This window comes from Myotis yumanensis, unplaced genomic scaffold, assembly GCF_028538775.1.
Source record: "Myotis yumanensis isolate MYYU_CA2020_CCGP unplaced genomic scaffold, mMyoYum1.0.hap1 SCAF_8, whole genome shotgun sequence".
NCBI lineage: Eukaryota > Metazoa > Chordata > Mammalia > Chiroptera > Vespertilionidae > Myotis > Myotis yumanensis.
In genome coordinates this window covers 43,395,871-43,420,878 of record NW_027223759.1, presented here as the reverse complement: position 1 = coordinate 43,420,878, position 25,008 = coordinate 43,395,871, and the positions used below count along the sequence as shown (strand labels likewise).

General features: G+C 42.2%; 1 protein-coding gene across 5 annotated transcripts in view; it reads right to left on the bottom strand.

Moving 5' to 3' along the window:
• Window positions 1-7,599, bottom strand: part of GPR155 (G protein-coupled receptor 155) — a 43,768-nt gene extending 36,169 nt beyond the window's left edge. For 2 of the 5 annotated variants that reach the window (XM_070422729.1, XM_070422728.1), the window contains exons 1-3: window positions 7,416-7,599; window positions 4,826-4,905; window positions 2,517-3,013 (exon numbers count right to left, since the gene is read on the bottom strand). In XM_070422729.1, coding sequence (XP_070278830.1) covers window positions 2,517-2,982 — 466 coding nt within the window. In that variant the 5' untranslated portion in view covers window positions 2,983-3,013; window positions 4,826-4,905; window positions 7,416-7,599. Of the gene's footprint in view, window positions 1-2,516; window positions 3,014-4,825; window positions 5,429-5,557; window positions 5,675-7,415 lie in introns of those variants that run through there. The other 3 variants (XM_070422725.1, XM_070422727.1, XM_070422726.1) reach the window with 3 other exon arrangements.
• Between the last annotated feature and the right edge of the window lie 17,409 nt (window positions 7,600-25,008).

The following is a 25,008-nucleotide window of genomic DNA, read 5'->3' as shown; positions in this document are numbered from 1 at the left end:
AGGTGTGGGTCTCAGGCACCTGTAAGCTATCTGACCTGGGATAAGGCAAGTAAATCTCTGTAAGCCTGTCTCCTTACTTAAAAATGAGGATAATGATATCTGCCCCACCTCAAAAGAGGTAAGTAAATAAGAAAGAACTCTATCAACTATAGAGTTACAAATGTTAGTTCTATTTAGTTATGGGCTCACTAATCTACGAGAACATGAAACTATATACTTACAGTTTATTAAATATTTAACACTATTGTACTGAGCAATACCATAAGTACCTTGACAAACTTACATTATTAATGGAGCTCTGAAGAGATAGATAAACACATTAACTTCTTGCTTTTATTTCCAAAGGCTTTATTTTAATGCTTGGCTCATTCTTAATTTTAAATTTCAATAACCTTAAAGGAACGCCTATCTAGTTTCTGACTATTTACAGCTCAGTTATATAAGAGCCTAGTTTTTTCCCCTCTCATAAACCTCCTGCTTTACTCATGGTTATTTAATTTTAAGGTATGCCTCTGTTTCTAGTAAAAGAGATGGAGGAGGGTCAAAGGAGGAGAAAGATGAAAAGTATAGTCCACCAAAATCCTTTTGGTGCCAGTAATGAGATAATCTGAGGGGTGGGGGCAGGTTAAAACTACACGATAAGAAATCTGAAAGTTAATGGTAGATTTCAATTGTCCATTTTGTTAGGTTTTTTTATAGTCTCTGTTCAGAAGCTACATCATCAGAAAGGCCTTTACTGATCCCCTACCTCAAGAAGCACCTTCTCATTTCTATCCCTCTATAATATTATTTTACTTATTTTTATGGCCCTTGTCATTATTTTAATTTTAATTTAATTTTTCCATCATAATGTACAAGAATGTTGTTCACAGGTGTATTCCAGCAGCTAGCACAGTCACTGGTACATAACAGGTCCCTATTGATGAACAAATGAATGAATGACTAGATCTGTAATATTCAGGTCCTCATTTTATAATACATGATCAAAGCACAACATAAACTTTAATTTAAAAATAAAAATATAAGTAGTTACTAAATGTACATTTTCTTTTTTTAAAAATGGCAGTTTTACACTTTATTTTAAATATATTTTTATTGATTTCAGAGAGGAAGGGGGAGGTAGAGAGAGATAGAAACACCAATGATGAGAATCATTGATTGGCTGCCTCCTGCACGCCCCCTATTGGGGATCGAGCCCACAACCCGAGCATGTGCCCTTGACCGGAATCGAACCCAGGACCCTTCAGTCCACAAGCTGACACTCTATCCACTGAGCCAAAACAGCTAGGGCAAAACGTTCATTTTCTTAGTGGCAGAGTGTTCTGGAAAAAAATGATGTTTCAAGATATCTCAACATCCCAAACTGGTATGTTTATTGTTTCATCAGGAAAACATACACACATAGAAACATAAAATTAGATTGCTTAAAGAGTTGGAAAGATGAAGAAGGAAAAGTTGGAAAGGTGAAAAAGCCCTCACTGCTTTTGTTCTTAAACAAAAAATTAACTTTAACTACAGTTCATTGACATTTTGAAGAACAACTAAAAAATGAGCTTTAATGTAAAATCCTTTATAATAAACCCTAATATGCAAATTGACCAAATAGCAGAATGACCAGTCGCTATGACTCACACTGACCACCAGGGGGCAGACACTCAATGCAGGAGCTGCCCCCAGCCCACAGGCCCCGACCGGTGGCGGGGGTGGGGTGGGGTGGGGGGGGTGGAGTTGGTGAGTGGGCGGCGCCAGGCCACCAGCCAAGGTGGGTGCCAGTGGGGGCCCCCGAGATCAGCCCTGATCGCTGACCAGGCCTAGGGACCCTACCCGTGCATGAATTTCGTGCACCAGGCCTCTAGTAATATATATTCTAGATCAGGGGTCCTCAAACTACGGCCCACGGGCCACATGCAAATACAAATATTGTATTTGTTCCCGTTTTGTTTTTTTACTTCAAAATAAGATATGTGCAGTGTGCATAGGAATTTGTTCATAGTTTTTTTTTAAACTATAGTCCGGCCCTCCAACGGTCTGAGGGACAGTGAACTGGCCCCCTGTTTAAAAAGTTTGAGGACCCCTGTTCTAGATGGTAAGAAAAATGAGGGATGAAAAAAGCCACTCATAAAATTCCACTGCTAACATTCAGTAATGACTTTTTATACAGACATATACCTATCTCTTTTACATAATTTAAATCAGAATCTGATCTCTTCTGGAAATTATACTTCTTTCATATATGATTATTGAGAAGAAAAAGAATACTATTAGAAAGAAAATTCATAAAGTTTATTTGGATTTGACCATTTGTTTTAGGTAGACCTTTCAAGAACTCAAATTCTGAAGTTAAGAAAAAATATAATTCATCCTAATTTAAGATATAGCTAAGAAAAAAGTACAAAATATTTCTTAGATATAAGAGTATCACTAACAAATGCTTAGATAAATTAAAAGGCTTACATCCTGGTACCTTCTAAAACACTTGAATTTTTTAGAAACTTGAAAAATATAAAATAACTTACCTATAGGATATCCCAATGCAAAGTCATTACTTTGTGTAGCAAAAATAGGGAACAGTCCAGCTTTGCTAAATCGACTATTAGGACTGGCAACTAATAAGGTTAATACACATACAGTGAAAAATACAGAAGCTTTGGCAATTAAGATGCTATATAGGAAAGACCAATCCACATTGGAAAAATTAAGTACAACCATGTTTTTGAATAATAAAGCTGGAAGTGCAAATCTGGAGACAAAATTTCCCAGTCCTTTGGCCTGTGTTGATGTTATGACATTGGTCCTTCCTGCTATATAACCACAAAAAACTATACCAAAGCATTCTAGTAAGGCTGGAAAAAGCCTTGTTATTGACATCGAAGATGAGTCATTAGTGGAATTAAATCCATGCATTACTGTTGAGGACAAAGTCGTGGTCATATTGACTGCAATGGTTAAGTTCTTGGCAGGTAAATCAGAAAAAGAACTCATTTTCTTTCACCCTCCAACTCCAACCAGATCTCTGGAAAGAAGGAAGAAAGGTTCAGTGTGACTATCAGTAGGAAGAATTCTAATTGAAAGGATACATTGGCAAACCTAGGCTTATTAAATGGCCAAATAATAACACATACTTTTCTTAAACTACCATCAGAGAAAAATGCAAGCAATAAAAGGGCGGCAGGAGTGGGGGGAGTGTTTCCTCACTAACAGTAACCTCTTTACTTTCAAAGGTGGGTCAGTGCAAAATATTTATGTTGTTGTCCTATATTCGATATCAGACCTGAGGAATACAGCTGCAGTGGTGACCGGGGTCCTTTCCAGTGGTCCACCCTTGAGCTCCACCTACTGATTAAGAGCATGGAGCTCACAGAGTCTCTGCTGAATATTCACCTGCATTCAACTTCTCCAGAAATTTCAGAAATTCTCAGGGTTACGTCAAGGAGACACACTAGACAGAAAGGGCCTTTCCAGCCTGTGGCCATACTTGACTATAGGATAGGACGAAGGGTATAGTAGAGTATCACTTATCAACTTTGAACCAGTAACATATTTTAGGTATCACTTTCATCATCTGTATAATAGTACCCACCTAATAGGAACTTGAGATTATCAATCACATCTGGAACACAGTAATCCCTTAACGAAAGTTAAATATAATTTTGGTAGCATCTTAAGAGAGATAATGTAACAAAAAAATGATGGCATTCCACCAACCTACTCTTAGTTCCTTTTATACCAGCCATACATTGGCCTTCTTGAATGTCCCAGTCCCTTTGTGCTACATGGACTTTGCACATGCAGTTAACTCTGAAATGTTCTCTTCTCTACCCACCCACCACTCCCTACATACTAACTAATGCCTACTCATCCTCTAACTCATATAGTCCAGGGGTTGCTTCTATCAGGTAAGGCTTCTCTAACCCCACAGCCAGGCCACAGTTCTTTTCTCAAATATAATCATGTTCCTTTGGTTTGGCCACTTTTCTCATTTTATAATTATACTATGCATTAGAGTGGCTATTTGTTTTATGTCTATCTCCTTTAGTAGACTTTAAGTGCCACAGAAACAGAGTCTGTGCATGTTTTTACTTATTGTTATGTTCCTACCACCTAAAATAGTGCATGACACACAAAAGACTCCATATGTGTATATTTACTTCATTTTTTAGTGAATCAATGTTCTCTTTTAGGAACTATCTAGTTCATAGACAGAAATCTCTCTCTCTCTCTTTTTTTTTTTTTTTGGATGATAAAGTATTCTAAGTTTTTCACTACAGTAACAGGTCCAAGAATACACAATGTGTTCTAAAATGTTCTAACGCTGTTCATTAAATGTTAAAGAACACAAATGTGTTGTAAAATGTTCTAAAGATGTTCAAAATAATGCTAAAGCAAGGAATGCTAATATTATATTCAGACTCCCCTCTTGCTGCCAGGGACACATGAGCATGAAGTTTAGATAACTGCAACTAATCAGCTCTTATTAGTAACTTGAAGTTAACATGGCAGCAACTGCCAATTTATAAGTAATTATTCCGGTTAATCATCTAAAGTGACCTTATATAAGATAGAAAGTAGAAAAGCTCATTCCCGAAATGTGCAATGCCCAGATTAAGTTCTCAAACATCTACATCACATTAAAAACACCCTGGTGGCAGGCCAGAGACCAGCAATAACTGATACTCGGGTGTGAATGAGATAATTGTCTCTGTGCTACCCTGGTATAAACGGAACCATTTAAAAACTTACATTTAATCTGGATCAGGACAAGTATTTTTCTCACGGGATTAGACAGGAGTGGTCACTATACACAAAACCTACAATATTCACATACCTGAAGTTTAGCAAGTCAGCGTCCAATTATATCCTGGGAAAGCTACTGGTTGGTACAGGTACACATGGTTGAAGTAGGAGCTGGTAAACAATTAAACAAAGGTGTTAAACATTTGGAGCCATTAAAAGTTAGTGCTAAAGAATAAGGTGATAAAGTACCCCAGTTTTCTGTTATTTTTTTCAAAGTTCTCTATATGTATTTCTTTGCCTAGAGTATTAATAACTACCCCTTATTTGTACCACACTCACATTATCAATGCATTCCAATAGTTTTTAAACCAATAGTTTTAACTAAACTAGTAGTTGTTCAGTGAAAAGAGTCAAAAAGACATGAACCCAATTTTGGGCCTTATCTCTTATCAACTTTTTGGTCAAGTTACCTAGCCTCTCAGAAGCTTAGCTTCTTTAATGAAAAATTAGAGTAAAAATTTACTTAGAAGAATATTGTGAGGATTGGAGATTTTATACTAAGCTTATCATAGTTTATCACAAAGTAGGACTTCAAGAAATGGTATCTTTGACCCAAGGATCCCACTCCTGGGAATATATCCTAAGAATCCTGAAGCACCAATCAGAAAGAATATACACACCCCTATGTTCATAGCAGTGTTATTTACAATAGCCAATATTTGAAACCAGTCCAAGTGCCCATCAGTAGAGAACTGGGTAAAAATACTGTGGTACATTTACACAACAGATTACTATGCAGCTATAAAAAAGAAGGAACTCTTACCTTTTGCGACAGCATGGATGGACCTGGAGATTATTATGTTCAGTGAAATAAACCAGACAGAGAAAGATAAATACCATATGATCTCACTTATATGTGGAATCTAATGAACAAAATAACCTAATGAACAAAATAGAGCCAGGGGCATGGATACGTGGAACAGACTGACAGAGTTCAGAGGTAAAGGAAATGGGGGAGAGAGGTTGTATGAAAGAAGGTGGAGATTAGCCAAAGAACACATATGCATAGCCCATGGAGACAGACAACAGTGTGGTGACGGCCAGGGGAGGGGGTGGGGGGCTGGGTGAAGGTGTGCCCAGGGGGGAGGTGGATGGAGGACATCTGTAATAGTGCCAGTACATTTTTTAAAATGGTAGCAATTGCTATTAGGAGCTGTAGTCCTAATTATTACAAGAAGAATAACAAATTAAATATACCTTATTGCCCTATGTCAGTTCTTCAAACAATATTTGGTATTAGAGATCCTTCAACTAAGATAGAGGGACAGGATGGGTCATAAGTTTATCCGTTTTTATTTTATACCAAACAATTAAGAGGAGTTCAATTTAATTTAGTTTGATCTTAAATAGTTGTTAGCAGGGAAGGGAGAGCTCTTCATTTTTCTCAAGGTGATGGTCAAATAGTTGTAGTAACGTCCAGGTTTAACTTTCAGTTAGTTGAAAATTAAGAGAAAAACTGAAAAGTAATTTTCCCCTTTCCATGAGGTTTCTTTTAATGTTCCTCAACATTGTAAAAAGAATACCTGCTAGTTGGGGGGAAATCAAAATAACTAAAAAGGACTTATAAAATTTTTATCTTATTTAAATTCCCCCCACCCGTCCCCTCGGGGAGGAAAATGTGCTATCTAAAGCATTCTTTTAAAATAAACAGGAACCACAGTAATGGGAGTTTCTTTAAAAAGTTACATCCAGTTTTTTCATCTCATTAAAACAAAGCTCATTGTGTAACAAACACACTGACCGGTCAGTACAAGGGGCAGCGGTGGACACATGCTATACACAAACCACTGTATTTTGTTTAGATAACACCAGAAAACCACTGACATTTTAATTGATATTAAGCAAAAATCGGGAAGAGGGTTTCCCCTGATTAAATTCAAAGAGAAAGCTTTAAACTCCCGGGCTGTCCGTTTCCCCTTTATCCCGGGGAACAGCGGGAGAGGGTGGTACTATTCAAGCACCCTCCAACAGCAACAGCCACACCACCCACCCACGCCCACTGCTTGTGGGGAACCAAATGTCCTTGCTCAGGACCCAGCGTGGGAGCCCCGCGCAGGGCCCTTCCTTGTAGACTTTGGCTCTCCAAGAGAAGGGTGTGGAGAGCCGCTAACCGCACAGGCCACCGAGAGCAGCTGCCACCCATTGCCCGGCAGGCAGCAGCCAAGTGGGAAGGCAGCGAGGGGTCTGCGGCTGGGATGGCCAGCTGGTCCTTCAGGCTCCCCCGGGCATGGGCGTCACCACGTCAGAGTCACTGACATGCTCTGAAAGGGGGTAGGGGAGGAAATTTGGGGCAACTCTCCAAGTGCATGGGCAGAAGGTCCCAGGAGGGCAGATACCGAGGGCGCCCCTTGGGATAAAGGGAAGAACCCGAGAATGACAGGGTGGAACGAGGTGCCCCTCGAACTAAGGGAATGGCAATCCTGTCCCCAGAAGGGACAAGCAAGCTGCCCCTTCCCCTACGTAAGCCTTCCCGGTGGCCCCCCACGTCCTAAAGGCGGGCGCTGCGGGGCAGAGGCGGGCGGGCACAGGCAGTGAGTGGGCTTCGGGCCTGGGAGCCGAGGGCTGGGCGCTGCCCACCTGCTCAGATCCACCGGGCGGGGGACACCGGGGGCCCATCTCACCTGCTACGTCTGCAGCCCCGGGGCCGCGAGGAGAAGGGAGTCGGTGCTCGCGGAGGCCAGGCAGGGAGGAAATCACCGTCATCTCCTACGCACAGCGCCCCTCGCAGAGAGCTGCGGGCTGCCGGCTGCCGGCTGTGGGAGCTCAGTCACGTTCCACGAAAGTGAGGTACAGAGAAGCGGTGGCCGGGTCAGCTCCTCCCGGGCCGGCCCTGCGGCCCCGCCTCGCCTTTAGACCACGCCCCCTCCAGGCCCCGCCCCGCTTCCAGGCCCCGCCCTTCGCCGCGAGCCTCCCAGCCTCCGGGCCTACCCTCATGCTCCGCCCCCGCCTCCTGGACGCTGAGACTCTGGGTGCTCGGCCCCGCCCACAGCGAGCGGCCCAGTCACTAGACTCAGGAGGCGGGACTTCCGGCCGCCCGGCTCCCGCAAGATGGCGGCCGCAGTGGGTAGTCCTCTTGTCGTGTTTTCCTAAACTCAGCTTCAGAGGCCTTTAATCTTTCCCTCTAACCCCAGCGTCGTGCGATCCGCCAATTCCTCTCTTTGTTAACCTAGTCATGTTTATGGCACAGAGTTTAAAGCGCGAGGATTTAAATAAGAAATCAGACCTGGTTCAGAATCCCGCCTTCCTCTTTCCCAAGGCAGCGTGACCTTGACTTGGCTAACTCAGAGATTTAAATGTCTGTGAAGCTTTAGCACTGTGCTTAATTTAGAATGAGCTCCCGGTCCCTGTCTGCCTGTGTTTATATTTTGAGGGGAACTACCTGCATATCCCCTTGGTCTCCCCAGAGGAAACTGGTTGTTATTGGTGGAAAACTTCCAGAGCTTGAAATGAAGGGGTCCCGAATACGGTGGATCCTCCAATAGCACCTTTGCTTTCACGTGGTTTGTTATAACGCTGATGAAATTCCAAGAATTTAATCTTGTGTATATTAATTTGCCTATGGTAAAATTGTTTACGTTATATGTTGTTTCCTTGCGGTTCCAAGAACCTATCCATAATGTTAGGTGAAGACTTAGAACTCCCATGTTGAAACCAGAAGGAATCCTGTATTTGAATTAGTCCTTTGGAAGGAAAACTATTTCAAACTTAAAAATGTTTATAACCTGATCCCACTTAATATCTCCCCAAGCGTCTGTCCTTTGTAAAGCCTCTAGTTTGTTTTGCATCTTTAACTTTCTTGTCTTGCAACTTCAGTGTCTTCCTATCATCCTGGTGGTTTTAGTGTAAAGATACAAGAATGTAACTTGAAAAATTACAGTAAGCTAAGTGTTGGTTAAAGTGTTTGGGCAGTGGAAAGGGCACCAGGTGTTAGACCTGCGGCATCTGACCAAACCTGGGTTCAGCAACCTCGTCCTTGAGTTCTGGCAAGGAAAGAATTCAGAGCCAAGACTCAAACCATAAGAGATCATTTATTTATAAAAGCACAGAGGTGGGAGAAGTAATTCCTAGAAGAAGTGGGCTTAGGAAACAAGTAATAGAGGCAAAGGAAGGGCCCTTGGAGCTTGGGAGTGAGGAAGGTAATGGTAAGTGCCTGGGGGAACCGAAGAGGCATGGGGTGCTCCCGGAAGGGAGAGCAACTGGGTCCATCCTAAGGGTTTTAAGGGTGACGTTTTTAGGGTAGGTCCCAGGGGAAGATTTCAATAGAATATTCAGCAGTTTTCCAGGTATGTTCTTTCAGGGTTGTGGTTCCTATTGATAGATTGGCTGGCACCAGGGCAGAGGGTCATGATTCAATGCAGCTGGCCCTGAGGTCAACCATGGCATTGCTTGTCTGGTTTTGCGGCTATTCTGGCCTGGAGCTGAAATACAACTGAAGCCTAGATGTTATCTCTAGGGATGAAAGGTCTAGGGGTCCAAACTGCATGACCAGTATATGCTAGGGGAGGAAAGGTCACCCTAGGGAGGCACCTAGGGCTTTTCAAACTGGTGGGTGACCTTCTGTATCTGGTCCATTGTCCTTGCTCTGCTCTTGTCTGTCTAACTGTTATAAAAGGATCTAAAAACTAAGCAGGAAAAAAATGGTCAGAAACTGAAACTATAGAAAAGTTATGTATTTTGCTCCTGTTCTCCTCACTTCACCTTTGTTTCCAATTGTTAAAAAAAAAAACCACAGGCCAAAAATGAAGTCACTTTTGCTGGGCCACGTCACTAAACTGGGGCTAATACTTAACATATTCACAGTTTCAGTATCTAATTTTTAAAAAATAATTATGAATGTAATAAATAATTATAAAATACAGGATGGGCCAAAAGTAGGTTTACAGTTATTCATATGAACAATAATACAATAATTAAAAAATATTACAAGAATAAACTCTGATGTACTCACAACTGTAAATCTATTTTTGCTCCATCCTCTATTCACATAAATTAGAAAGGAATGAAGTAAAAATCAACACCTATTGATAACATTTTACTATATGTATCATTTTTTCTATGTATATAAGACTAAGAAAAATAACATCACACAATAGGCATGATTTTCATACACATGACTTTTAGCAACATCCTATATAATAAATGCCTAATATGCTAAGTGTCTGGTCGTCTGGTCATCCATTCAACCAATCAAAGCATAATATGCTAATGATATGCTAAGGCCGCTCAACTGCTTGCTATGATGTGCACTGATCACTGGGGGACAGATGCTCTGACTGGTAGGTTAGCTTGTTGCTGGGGTTTGGTCGATTGGGACTGAGCAAGACAGGCTGGACATACCCTGGATCCCTCCCCCAGTCTGTCCTTAGCTGGCCAACCTCCCATGTCCCTTCCTGGCCCCGATCGTGCACCGGTGGGGTCCTTTGGCCTGGCCTTGGCCCTCTCACAATCTGGGCTGAGGAACCCCCACGCCCCCGGCCCCAAGTGTATGAATTTCGTGCACCAGACCTCTAATTTTTCATCAATAATATATAATTAACTTTTATCCATAAATATGGGTCTATATCATAATTTTTAACACTGACTCTATTGAAATTTGGGGTAATCTTTTTTGAAAAAGTAGGAACTATAAGCTATTTATAAAGTCTAATAAAAGATGAGTATATAAGTGGAAGATAAAGTAGTACAAATGATTAGAGTGATTTAAAAGGTTATTTGACTTTGTCTAGGGCTTGCTTTCTCAGCACATGTACTTAAATTGAATAGGTCTAATAGGATTTCAAGTTTCTTTAAAATTATTTAGTTTCTTTAAACTCCCATCTCCTTCTCAATAGCACCAATTTCTCTTTAGGAATCCATAAAGCTTCAGAGAAGTTGACTTCACTCTGCCTTCAGAGGTGACACAACCTAGGTATCCAGTACATTCTATCCCTTTGGACTCAAAGATTGAGTCAGTGTGGGTATTGGCTCTAAGGTAGTTTGATACAGTGACTCTTAGGACTGAGTCAGGGTGGGCATTGGCTCTAAGGTAGTTTGATACAATGACTCTTAGGACTTTTGCTGAGAATGCTGAGGTTCTCTTTCCTGTTAGACAAGAGGAAGATGCTGGACCATGAGAGGAACCAGTCTTAGAATGATGCAGACACCCAAGAAGGCATAGCAGAGAGAAGTAAATATATGGATTCTTGGTGACAAATTGAGTTGTAGAATCAAGCTGCACCTGAAGCCAATCAGCCTGTGGACTTCTCATTCATGTGAGCCAATCCATTTTTTTAAATTTTTTTCTTTTTGGCCTTGCTTTTTTTTCTTTATTGATTAAGGTATTACATATGTGTCCTTATCCTCCCATTGCCCCCCACACCTCCCCCCCCACCCCCACTCATGCCCTCACCCGCCTGGTATCTGTGTCCATTGGTTAGGCTTATATGCATGCATACAAGTCCTTTGGTTGACCTCTCTCCCTTACCCCCAACCTCCCCTACCTTCCCTCTCAGGTTTGATGGTCTGATCAATGCTTCTCTGTCTCTGGATCTGTTTTTGTTCATCAGTTTATGTTCATTATATTCCACAAATGACTGAGATCGTGTGATATTTATCTTTCTCTGACTGGCTTATTTCGCTTAGCATAATGCTCTCCAGTTCCATCCATGCTGTTGCAAATGGTAAGAATTCCTTCTTTTTTACAGCAGCATAGTATTCCATTGTGTAGATGTACCACAGTTTTTTAATCCAATCATCTGCTAATGGGTTCTGAGGCTGTTTCCAAATCTTAGCTATGGTAAATTGTGCTGCTATGAACATAGGGGTGCATATATCCTTTCTGATTGGTGTTTCTGTTTTCTTGGGATATATTCCTAGAAGCGGGGTCACTGGGTCAAATGGGAGTTCTGTTTTTAGTTTTTTGAGGAAACTCCAAACTATTTTCCACAGTGGCTACACCAGTCTGTATTCCCACCAGCAGTGCACAAGGGTTCCTTTTTCTCTGCATCCTCGCCAGCACTTGTCATTTGTTAATGATAGTTATTCTGACAGGTGTGAGATGGTACCGCATTGTCATTTTGATTTGCATCTCTCAGATGATTAGTAATATAAAAAGCTTCTGTACAGCAAAAGAAACCATCAACAAAACAAGAAGAAAGCCCATTGCATGGGAGAACATATTTGCCATTGTTATTACCGATAAGGGTTTAATCTCCAACATTTACAGGGAACTCATACAACTTAACAAAAGGAAGATAAACAACCCAATCAAAAAATGGACAACAGACCTAAATAGATACTTTTTGAAAGAGGACGTAAGGAAGGCCAAGAGACATATGAAAACATGCTCAAAATCACTAATCATCTGAGAGATGCAAATCAAAATGACAATGCAGTACCATCTCACACCTGTCAGAATGGCTATCATCAATAAAGCCAATCCATTTTTAAAAAGACTTTTATGAGTTTATTTGAGTCAAACTGACAATTGCTGGGAAGCAAAATCTCAACAGATTGAGAAAATGCTCCAGAGGTTTTTGCAGCTTATTTTACACATTAGAATAAAAGGAAGAGACTAAGGAGGGTTACATGAAATCCATTGGTGGGAGATTAAGAGGGTGGGAGAACAGGAAGGGGGGAATCTCTGGGATTGGATAAAAAATAAACTGGAGGGACACATCCTTCTTTTACATTGATGGGTATAGGATAGTTAATAATTATCATTTAAAGCACATAGATGATATGTGAGAAACAAGATAATAATGAAGGCTTCTGTGCTCTGGTGCTATGGTTGTGCCTTTAGGGATCTGGAAAAAGATTACTCTGACATCTCAAAGGTATGTTATATTGGATGCAAAAAGACACTAGACAGCCTCAGTTAAGATAAAGATTGACCTTTGTTAAGAAAGTTGCAGGCCTAGGACTTGACTACCACCATAACTTGCTTTTAGTTAGGAATTTTTATGTTCTGACTATCTTATGTGGTTACTTTCAGTCTCTGAGTTTGTAAGGCCAACCATGCAGGCCTTCTCTGAGCTTGTCATGTTCAGTATGTGGCCCCTTTATTGTGCACACTTTCCCCTTTTGTTCATCTTCAGATGCATTGATGACCAACCTCTTGGTTGGATAATGTGCTAGGAAGGCTCATTCCTAGGAAGTCTTAGTGTCAGCGTTTTTCTTGCTGAAATGGTGGAGCATCGGGAATGGGCAAGATGGTAAACTTGGTTGGAAGTTAAGGCTGAATTTTTCTTAAAAGGGAAATGCAGGTAAATGAGAGGCAGTCAGGACTTATGGGCCTTCATTAAGAAAAAAACACTCTGGATCATTTCTAACCTTCAAGTTATCATGATCCAAATTTTGCTATCTCACTTTTATGTGTTTTGCATCCAACATAACATTTACTTATAGTGTGAGGACACAATATACACATCTCTTCCGTTTTTACCATCTGATCATGAGAGGGATTCCCAGTTACTGGTGGTGGTATTATTATTGTTATTATTATAATCATTATTATTGTTTTAATATGGCCCTTTTGCTTTCCATTGAAAGCACTCAAGTGTCATTCATTGTTAATCTGATTTCTGCTAGTTGTACAATTGGGAACTATAACTTTAAGGTTTAATTGAGCCAATCAATTATCTTTATTGTTTAAACAAGTTTTTTTTAAATACGTTTTTTATTATTGATAGCATTACAGAAATCTCCCATTCCCCCCCTCCTTTATTCCCCTCTTCCCAGCCCCTATGTCCCTGTCCTCCCACCCCAGGTCTTCACTACCCTATTGCCTGTGTCCAAGGGCTATGCATATCCTATCTAATAAAAGAGTAATATGCAAATTAACCATCACTCCATCACAAAGATGGCGGTGGCCACGGAGCTGGAGTGAGCAGGAGGCTTGGGTTGCCCCCGGCAATGGAGGAAGCCAAGCTTCCTGCCCGTCCTGGCAGGCCCTGAGCTCAGCTCAAGGCTACAAAGTTTCAATTATAGAAGATAAATAAATCCCAGATACCTGCTGAAAAAAAAAGAACAAAAGGATAGTCTGGGAGCTTTGGTTGCTGGGGGGCTTGACCAGCCTGCAAACAGCCATCAGCCCCTCACCCAGGCTGGCCAGTCACCCCAGTGGGGACCCCAACCCTGAAGGGGGTGTGGCCAGCCTGAAAACGGCCCTCAGCCCCTCACCCAGGCTGGCCAGGCACCCAAGCGGGACCCCCACCCTCATCCGGGACACCCTTCAAGGCAAACCAGCTGGCCCCCACCCATGCACCAGGCCTCTATCATATATAATAAAAGGGTAATATGCAAATTGACCCTAACAGCAGAACGACTGGGAATGACTGGTCAGTGTGCTCCCACAGGGGGAGCTCTGCTCAGCCACAAGCCAGGCTGATGGGTGCCAGCACAGTGGTGATGACAGGAGCCTCTCCCGCCTCCTCAGCAGCGCTAAGGATGTCTGACTGCAGCTTAGGCCTGCTCCCTGCTGGCAAGTGGACATCCCTCAAGGGCTCTCGGGCTGCCAGAGGGATGTCTGACTGCCAGTTTAGGCCCAATCCCCCGAGGAGTGGGCCTAAGCCAGCAGGTGGACATCCCCCGAGGGGTCCCAGACTGCGAGAGGGCACAGGCTGGGCTGAGGGACCCCCCCTGAGTGCACAACTTTTTGTGCACTGGGCCTCTAGTCTATATATATAAAACCCTAATATGCAAATAGACCGAATGTTGGAACAACTGAACAACTGGTCGCTCTGACATGCTCCTACCACCAGAGGGCACATGCAGAACATGGCAGGCGTCAGCAGCAGGCAGCAGAGTGTGGAACATGATGGGCATTGGCCACAGTGGGATGGTGGAACAGGTGAGCTAGGGTGCCAGACCAAGGCGGGGCAGTGGTCACTGTCATTGGGGCGAGCCTCTGGTGGTTACTTAAAATTCTTTGCTCCCACATGCCACAGTCCTGCCTGGTGCTCACACCTGCTGCTGGCCCCACTCGTACCCGCTGCCAGCGCCCGGCGCCAGCCCTGATTGCTTGGTGCTGTCAGTGAGTGTGAGCGGTGGCTGCCGGCTCCAATTGCCCCTTTGGGCTTCTCCACCTCCCCCTGCTCTTGAGAGGCGATCGGGGCCAGCAGCCACCTCTTGCACCCGGTGCCAGTGATTGCCCCACTTGCATCTGCTGCCGATGCCAGAGCTGCTTCTTGCACCCACTGCCAGCACCAGCCTGCTTGCACCCGCTGCTGTTGCTGGCCCCAATCGCTCCGTGCTGCCAGTGGGTACAAGTGGGGCCAGCGCTGTCAGTGTGTGGGAGTGGCGGTGGCGGGAGCAGGGCTGCTGGCAGACAGGACAGGGGGGAGGGCGGGGGGGGGGCGGGGGGGGAGCGTGCTGTGGCGGGAGAGGATGGGTGGGGGCACAGATGATGGGCCTTGACCCGCCCCTGTGCCCACTGCAGCCTCATGGCCCACAGTTCCTTTCAAGGCATACAAATTTGTGCACTGGGCCCCTATTAAGTATATAAGTTCTTTGGTTTATCTCTTCTCATCCCCCTAGCCCCACATCGAGGTATGTCAGTCTGTTCCCTGCCTCCATGCTTCGGGTCTTATTTTGTTAGTCAATTAATTTTGTTCATTAGAGTCCACAGATAAGTGAGATCATGTGATATTTGTCTTTCTCAGATTGGCTTATTTCACTTAACATAATATTTTCCAGGTCCATTCATGCTGTTGCAAAGGGTAAGAGATCTCTCTTTTTCACAGCTGCAGAGTATTCCATGATATAAATGTCCCAAGCTATTTTATCCATTAGTATACTGATGGGCACTTCGGCTGTTTCCAAATCTTAGCTATTGTGAATAATGCTGCCATGAGTATAGGAGTGCATATATTCTTTCTGATTGGTGTTTTGAGGTTTTTAGGATATATATTCCTAGAAGTGGGATCTCTAGGTCAAACAGACGTTCCATTTTTAATTTTTTAGGAAACTCCATACTGTTTTCCATAGTGGCTGCACCAATCTGCATATCCACTAGCAGTGAACTAGTGTTCCCTTTTCTCCACATCCTCACCAGCACTTGTTTGTTGATTTTTAGATAATAGCCATTTTGACAAGTGTGAGGTGATATGTCATTGTGGTTTTAATTTGCATTTATCTGATGATTAGTGACGTTGAAAATTTTTTCATGTCTCTTGGCCATTTATATGTCCTCTTTGGAGAAATGTCTATTCAGGTTTCCTGCCCATTTTTAAATTGGATTGTTTGTCTTCCTTTTGTTGAGTTGTATGAGTATTTATATTAACTTTTGGATATTAACCTCTTATCACATGTATCATTGGCAAATATGTTCTCCCATACAGTGGGTTCCCTTTTCATTTTGGTGGTGGTTTCTTTTCCTGTGCTGAAGCTTTTTACTTTGATGTAGTCCCATTTGTTTATTTTCTCCTTAGTTTCCTTTGCCCTAGGACAGTGGTCGGCAAACTCATTAGTCAACAGAGCCAAATATCAACAGTACAACGATTGAAATTTCTTTTGAGAGCCAAATTTTTTAAACTTAAACTATATAGGTAGGTACATTGTTATTAACTTAATTAGGGTACTCCTAAGGCTTAGGAAGAGCCACACTCAAGAACATGAAAAAGACAAAGCATGTGGCTCACGAGCTGCAGTTTGCCGACCACGGCCCTAGGAGATGTATCTGCAAACATATTGCTACAAGAGATGTTTGAGATTTTGCTGCCTATGTTCTCCTCTAAGATTTATATAGTTTCATGCCTTACATTGACGTCTTACATCCATATTAAGTTTATTCTTGTGTATGGTGTAAGTTGGTGGTCTAGTTTCATCTTTTTGCATGTGTCTGTCCAGTTTTCCCAAGTTCCACTTATTGAAGAGACTGTCTTTACTCCATTGTATGTTCTGCAGTCCTTTGTCAAATATTTATTGACCGTAATCGTGGGTCAATTTCTGTGCCAGCACTTATGAAGTTAAGCAGAATTATAATTAAAATGCCAAAGGTTAAGGACAAAGAGAGAATCTTAAAAGTAGCAAGAAAAAAGCAGTTACCTATAAGGGAGCTCTCATAAGACTGTCAGCTGATTTCTCAACAGAAACTTTGCAGGCCAGAAGGGAGTGGCATGAAATAGTCAAAGTGATGAAAAGCAAGGACCTACAATTGAGATAGTCTACCCAGCAAAGCTTTAATTAGAATCAGAGAACAGAAACAGAGATTCCCAGATAAGAAAAGCTAAAGGAGCTCATCACTACCAAACCAGTATTATAATAAATATTAAAGGGTCTTCTTTAAGAAGAAGAAAAAAGGATAAAAATATAAATAATAAAATGACAATAAATATATATCTATCAACAATTACTTTAAATGCAAGTAAATTAAATGTTCTGATCAAAAGACATGTGGATGCTGAGTGGATAACAAAACAAACCCTTAGATATGCTGTCTATAAGAGACTCACTTCAGATCAAAAGACACACACAGACTGAAAGTAAAGGGATGGAAAAAGATATTTTATGAAAATGGAAACAAAAAACCTGGAATAGCAATATTTATACCAGACAAAAGAAACTTTATAACAAAGGTTATATAACAAAAGACAAAGAAGGACCCAGCAAATCCACTTCTGGGTATTTATCTGAAGAAACTCAAAGCATTAAATCAAAAAGACATATACATCCATATGTTCATTGCAGCATTATTTGCAATAGCTAATATGGAAGCAACCTAAGTGTCCATCAGTAGATGAATGGATAAAGAGGAAGTGGTACATATATGCAATGGAATAGTACACAGCCATAAAAAAGAATGAAATCTTGTCATCTGCAACTCCAACCATGAATGGACCTAAAGGGTATTGCACTGAGTCAAATAAGTCAGACAGAGGAAGACAAATGCTATATGTGGAATTTAAAAAACAAAATAAATGAACAAAAAATACAGAAACAGACTCATAGATACAGAAAACATTTTGACAGTTGCCAGATGGGAGGGAGGTTAGGGAACTGGGAGAAAAAGGTGAAGGGATTAACAAGTACACATTGGTAGTTACAGACTAGTCAAGGAGATGTAAAGTATAGCATAGGGAATACAGTAAATCTCTCTATATAAAGAGCCAGGGTCCGTCACATCCAAAATGACCGAAGGCTCAACCTAACGCCCAGGCTGCATGTGCAGCAGGCTCTAGTGGGTGGGGACTTGTGGCAGCGGGGATGGGGCCGGGGGAGGCGGGGCCAGCACTCACACTCACAACCGCCCACACACACAGACATACACAGCGCCCACCAGCTCACAGCTTTTTCTCCCTTTCTTTCCTTCCCTCCCAGCTCACTCTCTGAGCCTCTCTCAGAATGAGGCCCCAGGGCAGGCAGAGGGTGGAGCTGCCCCCACTGGCCCCACTCCCTCCCAGCCAGGAAAGAGGAAGAGGGAGAGAAGGAGGCAGGGAGGCCTGGAGGACTGCTGAGAAAAACAAAGGGAGACAGAGACTGGGAGAGACTGGGATGGAGAGATGGAAACAAAATAGCAATATTAAAATATTTCCTCTAATTCCCTTTTAATGTGCATGAATTTCAAATCCAGGCCACTAGTATTATAATAGCTATGTATGGTGTTAGATGGGTACTAGATTTATCAGGGTGATCACTTAGTAAGTTAAATAATGTTACCCACTGGTTTGTACACTTGAAACTAATATAATATTGTATGTCAACTGTAATTAAAAAATAAAAAATTATTTAAAGTACATAAAAAAGAAGTTAAGCAGAAAAACAATGAAGCCAGAATTAGATTATGAAACTGAAAGTTGAATCGACTTTGATAAGACAGCAGAAAACACACAATAGATAGAAGCATGATGACTTTGGTGGCCCATCCAGTTTGTTTCAGGGTGGATATAACTTCTTGATACTTGTTTCATTTTGACCACATTTTTTTTTAAAGGGGTTAGACATCAGGAACATGAACATGAAAAAGACAAAATAGTCCTGTTTTAACTACTAGGTTGTTCACTTAAAAATGTGCTCAGAAACAAGTTTATGTAATAGGCAATCTTTAAACAAAAAATCTTATAAATGTGAAGAGCACTTTGTAATTTGAATAATATCTAACATGAAAAACTATAAATCTGCCCAACTTTGTAAAATATAAAGAGGAAGTGGAGAAAACCTCAGATTTAATTTTGACTTGGGAGTAAGATTTTAACTGATTCTATTTAAAACATGAGTGGAAAACAAAACAAAACATGGGTGGAACTTTTGAGTAAAAAGCTAGCTCAAAAAAAGGTATTAACATTCTCAGCACAACAATTAACCACAGACCTCAGAAGCATTCTTCCAGTAGAGTATGTATTTCAGGAGTTCCAATCTCCTTCCCTCCTTGAACAGGCAGGTACTCTATTGATTTCCAAGTATCTGCAGTGCCTGGAACAGTGCTTGGCATATAGTAGTTAGTAAGTATTTGTTGACCTACTAACTCTTGGAATGCCAGCTAAACAAATTTGTGAAGTTTCTATATTTAGAGAGTCACTTAAAATGGAAACACCTGCTCTTTCTTATTCTGCTTCTTCAACTATCAATAAAAGTAACTGACCAGAAAATATCAAAATGTTTGACTCTATCTGGCAGCAAAAATACACAGATTGTTTTTTTGTGACTAACAATGGCTAAAACAGAATAAATCATGGGGGAATCATCATTGCTTGAAACATAGACTAAATATGATAAATAGTGTCCCAATAATTCTATAAATATTTCAATGCTTCTAAAATTCCAAAAGTTATTTAGACTTTCCTGTTACCCTAACTTCCATGCAAGCTTTATCCGAACCATTCGAAAAAGTTGAAACAGGAAAGAGAACTTAAGACTTCTGAACTACAAGACCATTTTTTAGACCAAGTCAGAAAGAGGTCTGGACACTAAGTTTTTTTTTTTTGTTTGTTTGTTTTTAAATATATTTTATTGATTTTTTACAGAGAGGAAAGGAGAGGGATAGAGAGTTAGAAACATTGATGAGAGAGAAACATCGATCAGCTGCCTCCTGCACACCTCCTACTGGGGATGTGCCTGCAACCAAGGTACATGCCCTTGACCGGAATTGAACCCGGGACCCTTCACCCTGCAGGCTGACGCTCTATCCACTGAGCCAAACCGGTTAGGGCGACACTAAGTTTTGACATGGCTGTTCTTGTAGAATATAATTTTTAAAATATATAGATACCAAGGTCCCAGTCAAACTTACTAAATCAACATCACTGGGATTTGGTCCAAGTTCTGTATTTTTTTCCAGATTCTGCAGGTAAATTTTAATGCAAATTCCAAGGTAACAGCTGCTCTAGGGAATAAACTAGAAATTACACATCTGTTTCAGAGTAGGCGGGGATATTTGCCTTAGAGGAGGGCAGAACATTTTTCATTTTTCTAGAGTCAATGTTGTATGGGGAGAAATGTGTTCTCATTATAGGAAAAAGGACACATTGAGTCTGGCAACTTCATTCAGAAATTAATTTCAATAGCTATTTTCTTATGAGGACATTCTTCCTCATGTGAAACCTATTTCTTTTTGGTTTGCCCTTTATGGAGAAAAGCAAAACAAAACAAAACTGATCACTGTATTCCTTTTATATATATATATATATATATATATATATATATATATATATACACACACACACACCACACACACACACACACACACACACACACACACACTAGGGGCCCGGTGCACAAAAATTTGTGCACTTGGGGGGGAGGGGGGGTCCCTCAGCCCGGCCTGTGCCCTCTCGCAGTCTGGGACCCCTCGGGAGATAACCACCTGCTGGCTTAGGCCTGCTCCCAGGTGGCAGAGGGCAGGCCCAATCCCTAGGTGCAGCCCCTGGTCGGGCTCAGAGCAGGGCTGATTGGGGAGTTGGGGCGCTGCCCCCTGTCATAAACAGAGCAGGGCGGATCGGGAGGTTGCGATGCCACCCCTAGTCATGCTCAGGGTAGGGCCAATTGGGGAGTTGGGGCACCGCCCCCTGTCACACACAGAGCAGGGCGGATCAGGGGGTTGGTGCACCACCCTCTATCACCCACAGAGCAGGGCCGATTAGGGGGTTGGGGTGCCGCCACTGTCACACTCAGGGCAGGGCCGATGGGGAGGTTATGGCTCTACCCCGTCACACACAGAGCAGGGCCCGTGGGGGGGGGGGGGGGTTGGGGCGCCGCACCCTGTCACACACAGAGCAGGGCCGATCAGGGGGTTGGGGCGCTGCGCCCTGTCACACACAGAGCTGCAGGGCGATCAGGGGGTTGGGGAGCTCCCCCCTATCAGGCACAGAGCAGGACCCGTGGGGTGGGGGTTGGGGCACCGCCCCCTGTCACACACAGTGCCGCAGGCCAATCAGGGGGTTTGGGCGCTGCCCCCTGTCACGCTGATCCTGGTGCTGGGAGGCATATTACCCTTTTACTATATAGGATAGAGGCCTGGTACATGGGTGGGGGCCGGCTGGTTTGCCCTGAAGGGTGTCCTGGATCAGGGTGGGGGTCCCCACTGGGGTGCCTGGCTAGTTTGGGTGAGGGGCTGAGGGCTGTTTTCAGGCTGGTGGGTGACTGAAGCTCCCAACCGCTCCTTTTTTTCTTTTTTTTATTTATTCTGGGCCAGCTTTAGCTCTGAGGCTTGGCTCCAGCTCTGAGGCCTCGGCTGCTGAAAGCAGGTTTCTGGAATTTTGTTTAGCTTCTATATTTGTAACAATGTTTCAAACTGCAAGCTCAGAGGCCGGCAGCGGCAGGCGGGGAACGTTGGAGTCCTCCGTCACTGAAGCAAGTAACCCTCATGTTCGCTTTAAGCTGCCTGGCTGCTGGCCGCCATCTTGGCTGGCAGTTAATTTGCATATCGCCCTGATTAGCCAATGGGAAGGTAGCGGAGTGACACCAATTTGCATGTTTCTCTTTTATTAGTGTAGATTATATATATATATATATATAAATAAATAAAATACTGTCACTATAGTGCCATTACCAAATCCCAGTCAGAAAGTTCATATTATGGGTGAAACTGGATGAATTAATTTTCTGACACATTCAACAACTAAACCAATACAGTTACTATATTGTGGATTATGTAGCAAAACCCCAATGCAGTCATTTCACCATCTCTTAAAGCTTCAGCTTTTGAGAAACAATAATAATTTCTTCCTCAGAGATATTTCCCAAGGAATGATTTAAACTTATCCTTTATAGTTTGTGCATTTGGTGTCTTTAAAAAAAAAAATCCTCTCCTGCATCAAGGTCATAATGATATTCACTTATATAGTCTTTTAAAGCAGTGGTTCTCAACCTGTGGGTCGCAATCCCTTTGGCGGTCGAATGACCCTTTCACAGGGGTCGCCTAAGACCACCCTGTATATCAGATATTTACATTACGATTCATAACAGTAGCAACATTACAGTTATGAAGTAGCAACGAAAATAATTTTATGGTTGGGTCACAACATGAGGAACTGTATTTAAAGGGCCAGAAGGTTGAGAACCACTGCTTTATAGTTAAATGTCTTTTAAAAATGTTATTCTTTGTACCATTTTTTCAATTCTCATGTGTTGTTAGAGCTCCACTCTAGACTCAAAGTGTAGAAAGTTCCTGTCCAACACAGAGAATACTTCTGTAGCTCCTGCTACTGAGTCTAAATAAAATAATCCTTAGTGCAGAATAAAATAAGACTGTACAAAGAGGTGAAAATCTATGAAATGTGGTCAAAGAAGATAGCAGAGCAGTATCAGCTAGTGGAAATATAAATTATCTTACAGTCAATGTATATTTATTCTAGTGATACTGAAGCAATAAGGCCGTAAGCCTTGAAAAGAGCAAATGCAGGGCATGTGGACTAATGGCTGGTAATCATGTTGTGGGTAAGCCTATCGCATGCATGTCCAATGTCTAGGAGAGATATATTTATCATATGTTTGTCAAATGTCTAGCAGGACCTTTAAGATGCCCTTGAATAAAAGTCATTTTACAGCTCAATGTCATCATTGAGTAAAAAGCCAGCTCAAAAAAAGCTATTAACATTCTCAGCACAACAATTAACCACAGACCTCAGAAGCATTCTTCCAGTAGAGTATGTATTTCAGGAGTTCGAATCTCCTTCCCTCCTTTAACGGGCAGGTACTCTATTGAATTCCATAATATCTGCAGTGCCTGGAGCAGTGCTTGGCATATAGTAGTTAATAAGTATTTAATAAAAAAGCAACCACCTCAACGAAAGTAATCTTTTGATAAAATTCCTAGATGTCCCATCTCTGAACCCCTGCTCTGGCCTGCCATACCCACATACTTCCTTAGGTTTTTGGCTTAACTATGGAACTGTGCTCCAGCTGCTCTGCTTTATGAATGGCTATTATCTACTGTCTTCTGCCTGTCTTGAGGATTGGGTCAGACACCCAGCTTTGCCTACATGTGATTGACTTGGCTCATTTGTACACTCTATCTAATTATAATCATGGGGCTACCATGCAGGATCCTTAATATCATCTCAAACTGATGAGAATAAGTTTCCAGCCATAACTTTCCAAGTGTCACCTGGTAGACAATTACTTGTACTTGCAAAGCCAAACCTTAAGAATATTCTCCATATACTCAAATGGTCTAATTGATAATCATCCCAGCAAAGGAGGCATTTCTATCTATATAAAATAATCTATTTTCAAAGGTGTGATTTCTGTTAAGCTACCCTGGGCTTCATGAATAGCACCACCCTTTGTGGAAAGACCTGTTTCTCTCACTAAGTAAATCTGACATGTAGTTGGGTGGGCTCAGTGGATGATTCTGGTCCTCACCAGTAACAGCTTTCCCTGCCGTCTACTATAAGAAGGTTATCGCTGTCACTGCACATTTGTTTTGGATGGGATGGATCTCTGGATGTGAGGCAGAACATGTAGAGTTGGTTTAGCTGCCTTGGCTGGCCCTTTCCTTTCTCACTACTCTCTGTTCTTTTCTGCAAGTCTTCCCTCTCAGTAAACAGCCACAACCTGGTATTCTTTCATTTCTGCCACTTCCAAATTTTCTCCACCCTGGATAGACCCAAAATCTGAGGTCTTGTCATCTTAGATCCCCCATAAATCCCCTTCTCTTGTACACTCATTGCCTATGAACTCTCATCTGTGCCATGTAACCACCCCCATTGGTTAGCGTTCTAAGTGCAAACAGAGTTTGTGCCTGAGGAGCTCTCAGGCCACATATAGGTCTTAACTGTCACCAAAAAGTCCATGCAGCAGCCTAGCTTCAAGAATTGTAAACCTGGAATTCTCTTCCATTTTTTTTACAGTTCCAGGTGAGCTATTACCACTCTCAGTGTCCCCTCTCTGCTGGTAAACCTCAACTCCACCCACCTCGGAGTTAGTTTCCCTGTAAGCCTCACAAGGTATTCTAGTCAGCAAACTGATGGAGTAAGAGGGAAAGCTGAAGATTTGGTGGCGAGAGTGCTGAGAGAGCAACTGTGCCACTAAAGATGACCTGAAGTCCACGGATTTCTGTGCTCCTGAATCTGACTCCTCCCAATCTTGTTCCTGAAGTGGCAGGTATGTGCACGGACTCCAAAGCCAGACTGCCCGGATCAGACCCTGCTTGGTGTTTTCTGAGCTTCCTTGGTCTGCAGTTTGGTGCCTGACATTAATTTGGGGAAATTTCTAGTCATTATTTCGAATATTTCTCCTGCTCATTTTTTTCTTCTCTTTCTGGCTTTTCAGTTTGGGAGGTTTCTGTAGAGATATCCTCAAACTCAGAGATTTTTTTCCACCTGTGTCTAGTCTACTAATAAGTCCATCAAAGGCATTCTTAATTTCTGTTACAGTCTTATCGTTAGTATTTCTTTTGGGTTCTTTCTTAGAATTTCCATCTCTCTGCTTACATTGCCCATCGGTTCTTGAATGCTGTCTACTTTACCCAGTCAAACCCTTAGCATATTAATGATAGTTGTTTTTAATTCCTGGTCTGATAATTAAAATATCCCTGCCATCCCTGAGTCTGGTTCTAATGCTTGCCTGTCTGTTCCATCTGTGATTTTTGCTTTTTTTTAAAAAAATATTTTATTGATTTTTTTATAGAGAAGAAGGGAGAGGGATAGAGAGTTAGAAACATGGATGAGAGAGATCAATCAGCTGCTTCCTGCACGCCCCCTACTGGGGATGTGCCCGCAACCAAGGTACATGCCCTTGACCAGAATCGAACCTGGGACCCTTCAGTCCACAGGCCGATGCTCTCCAGCGGTCCTCAAA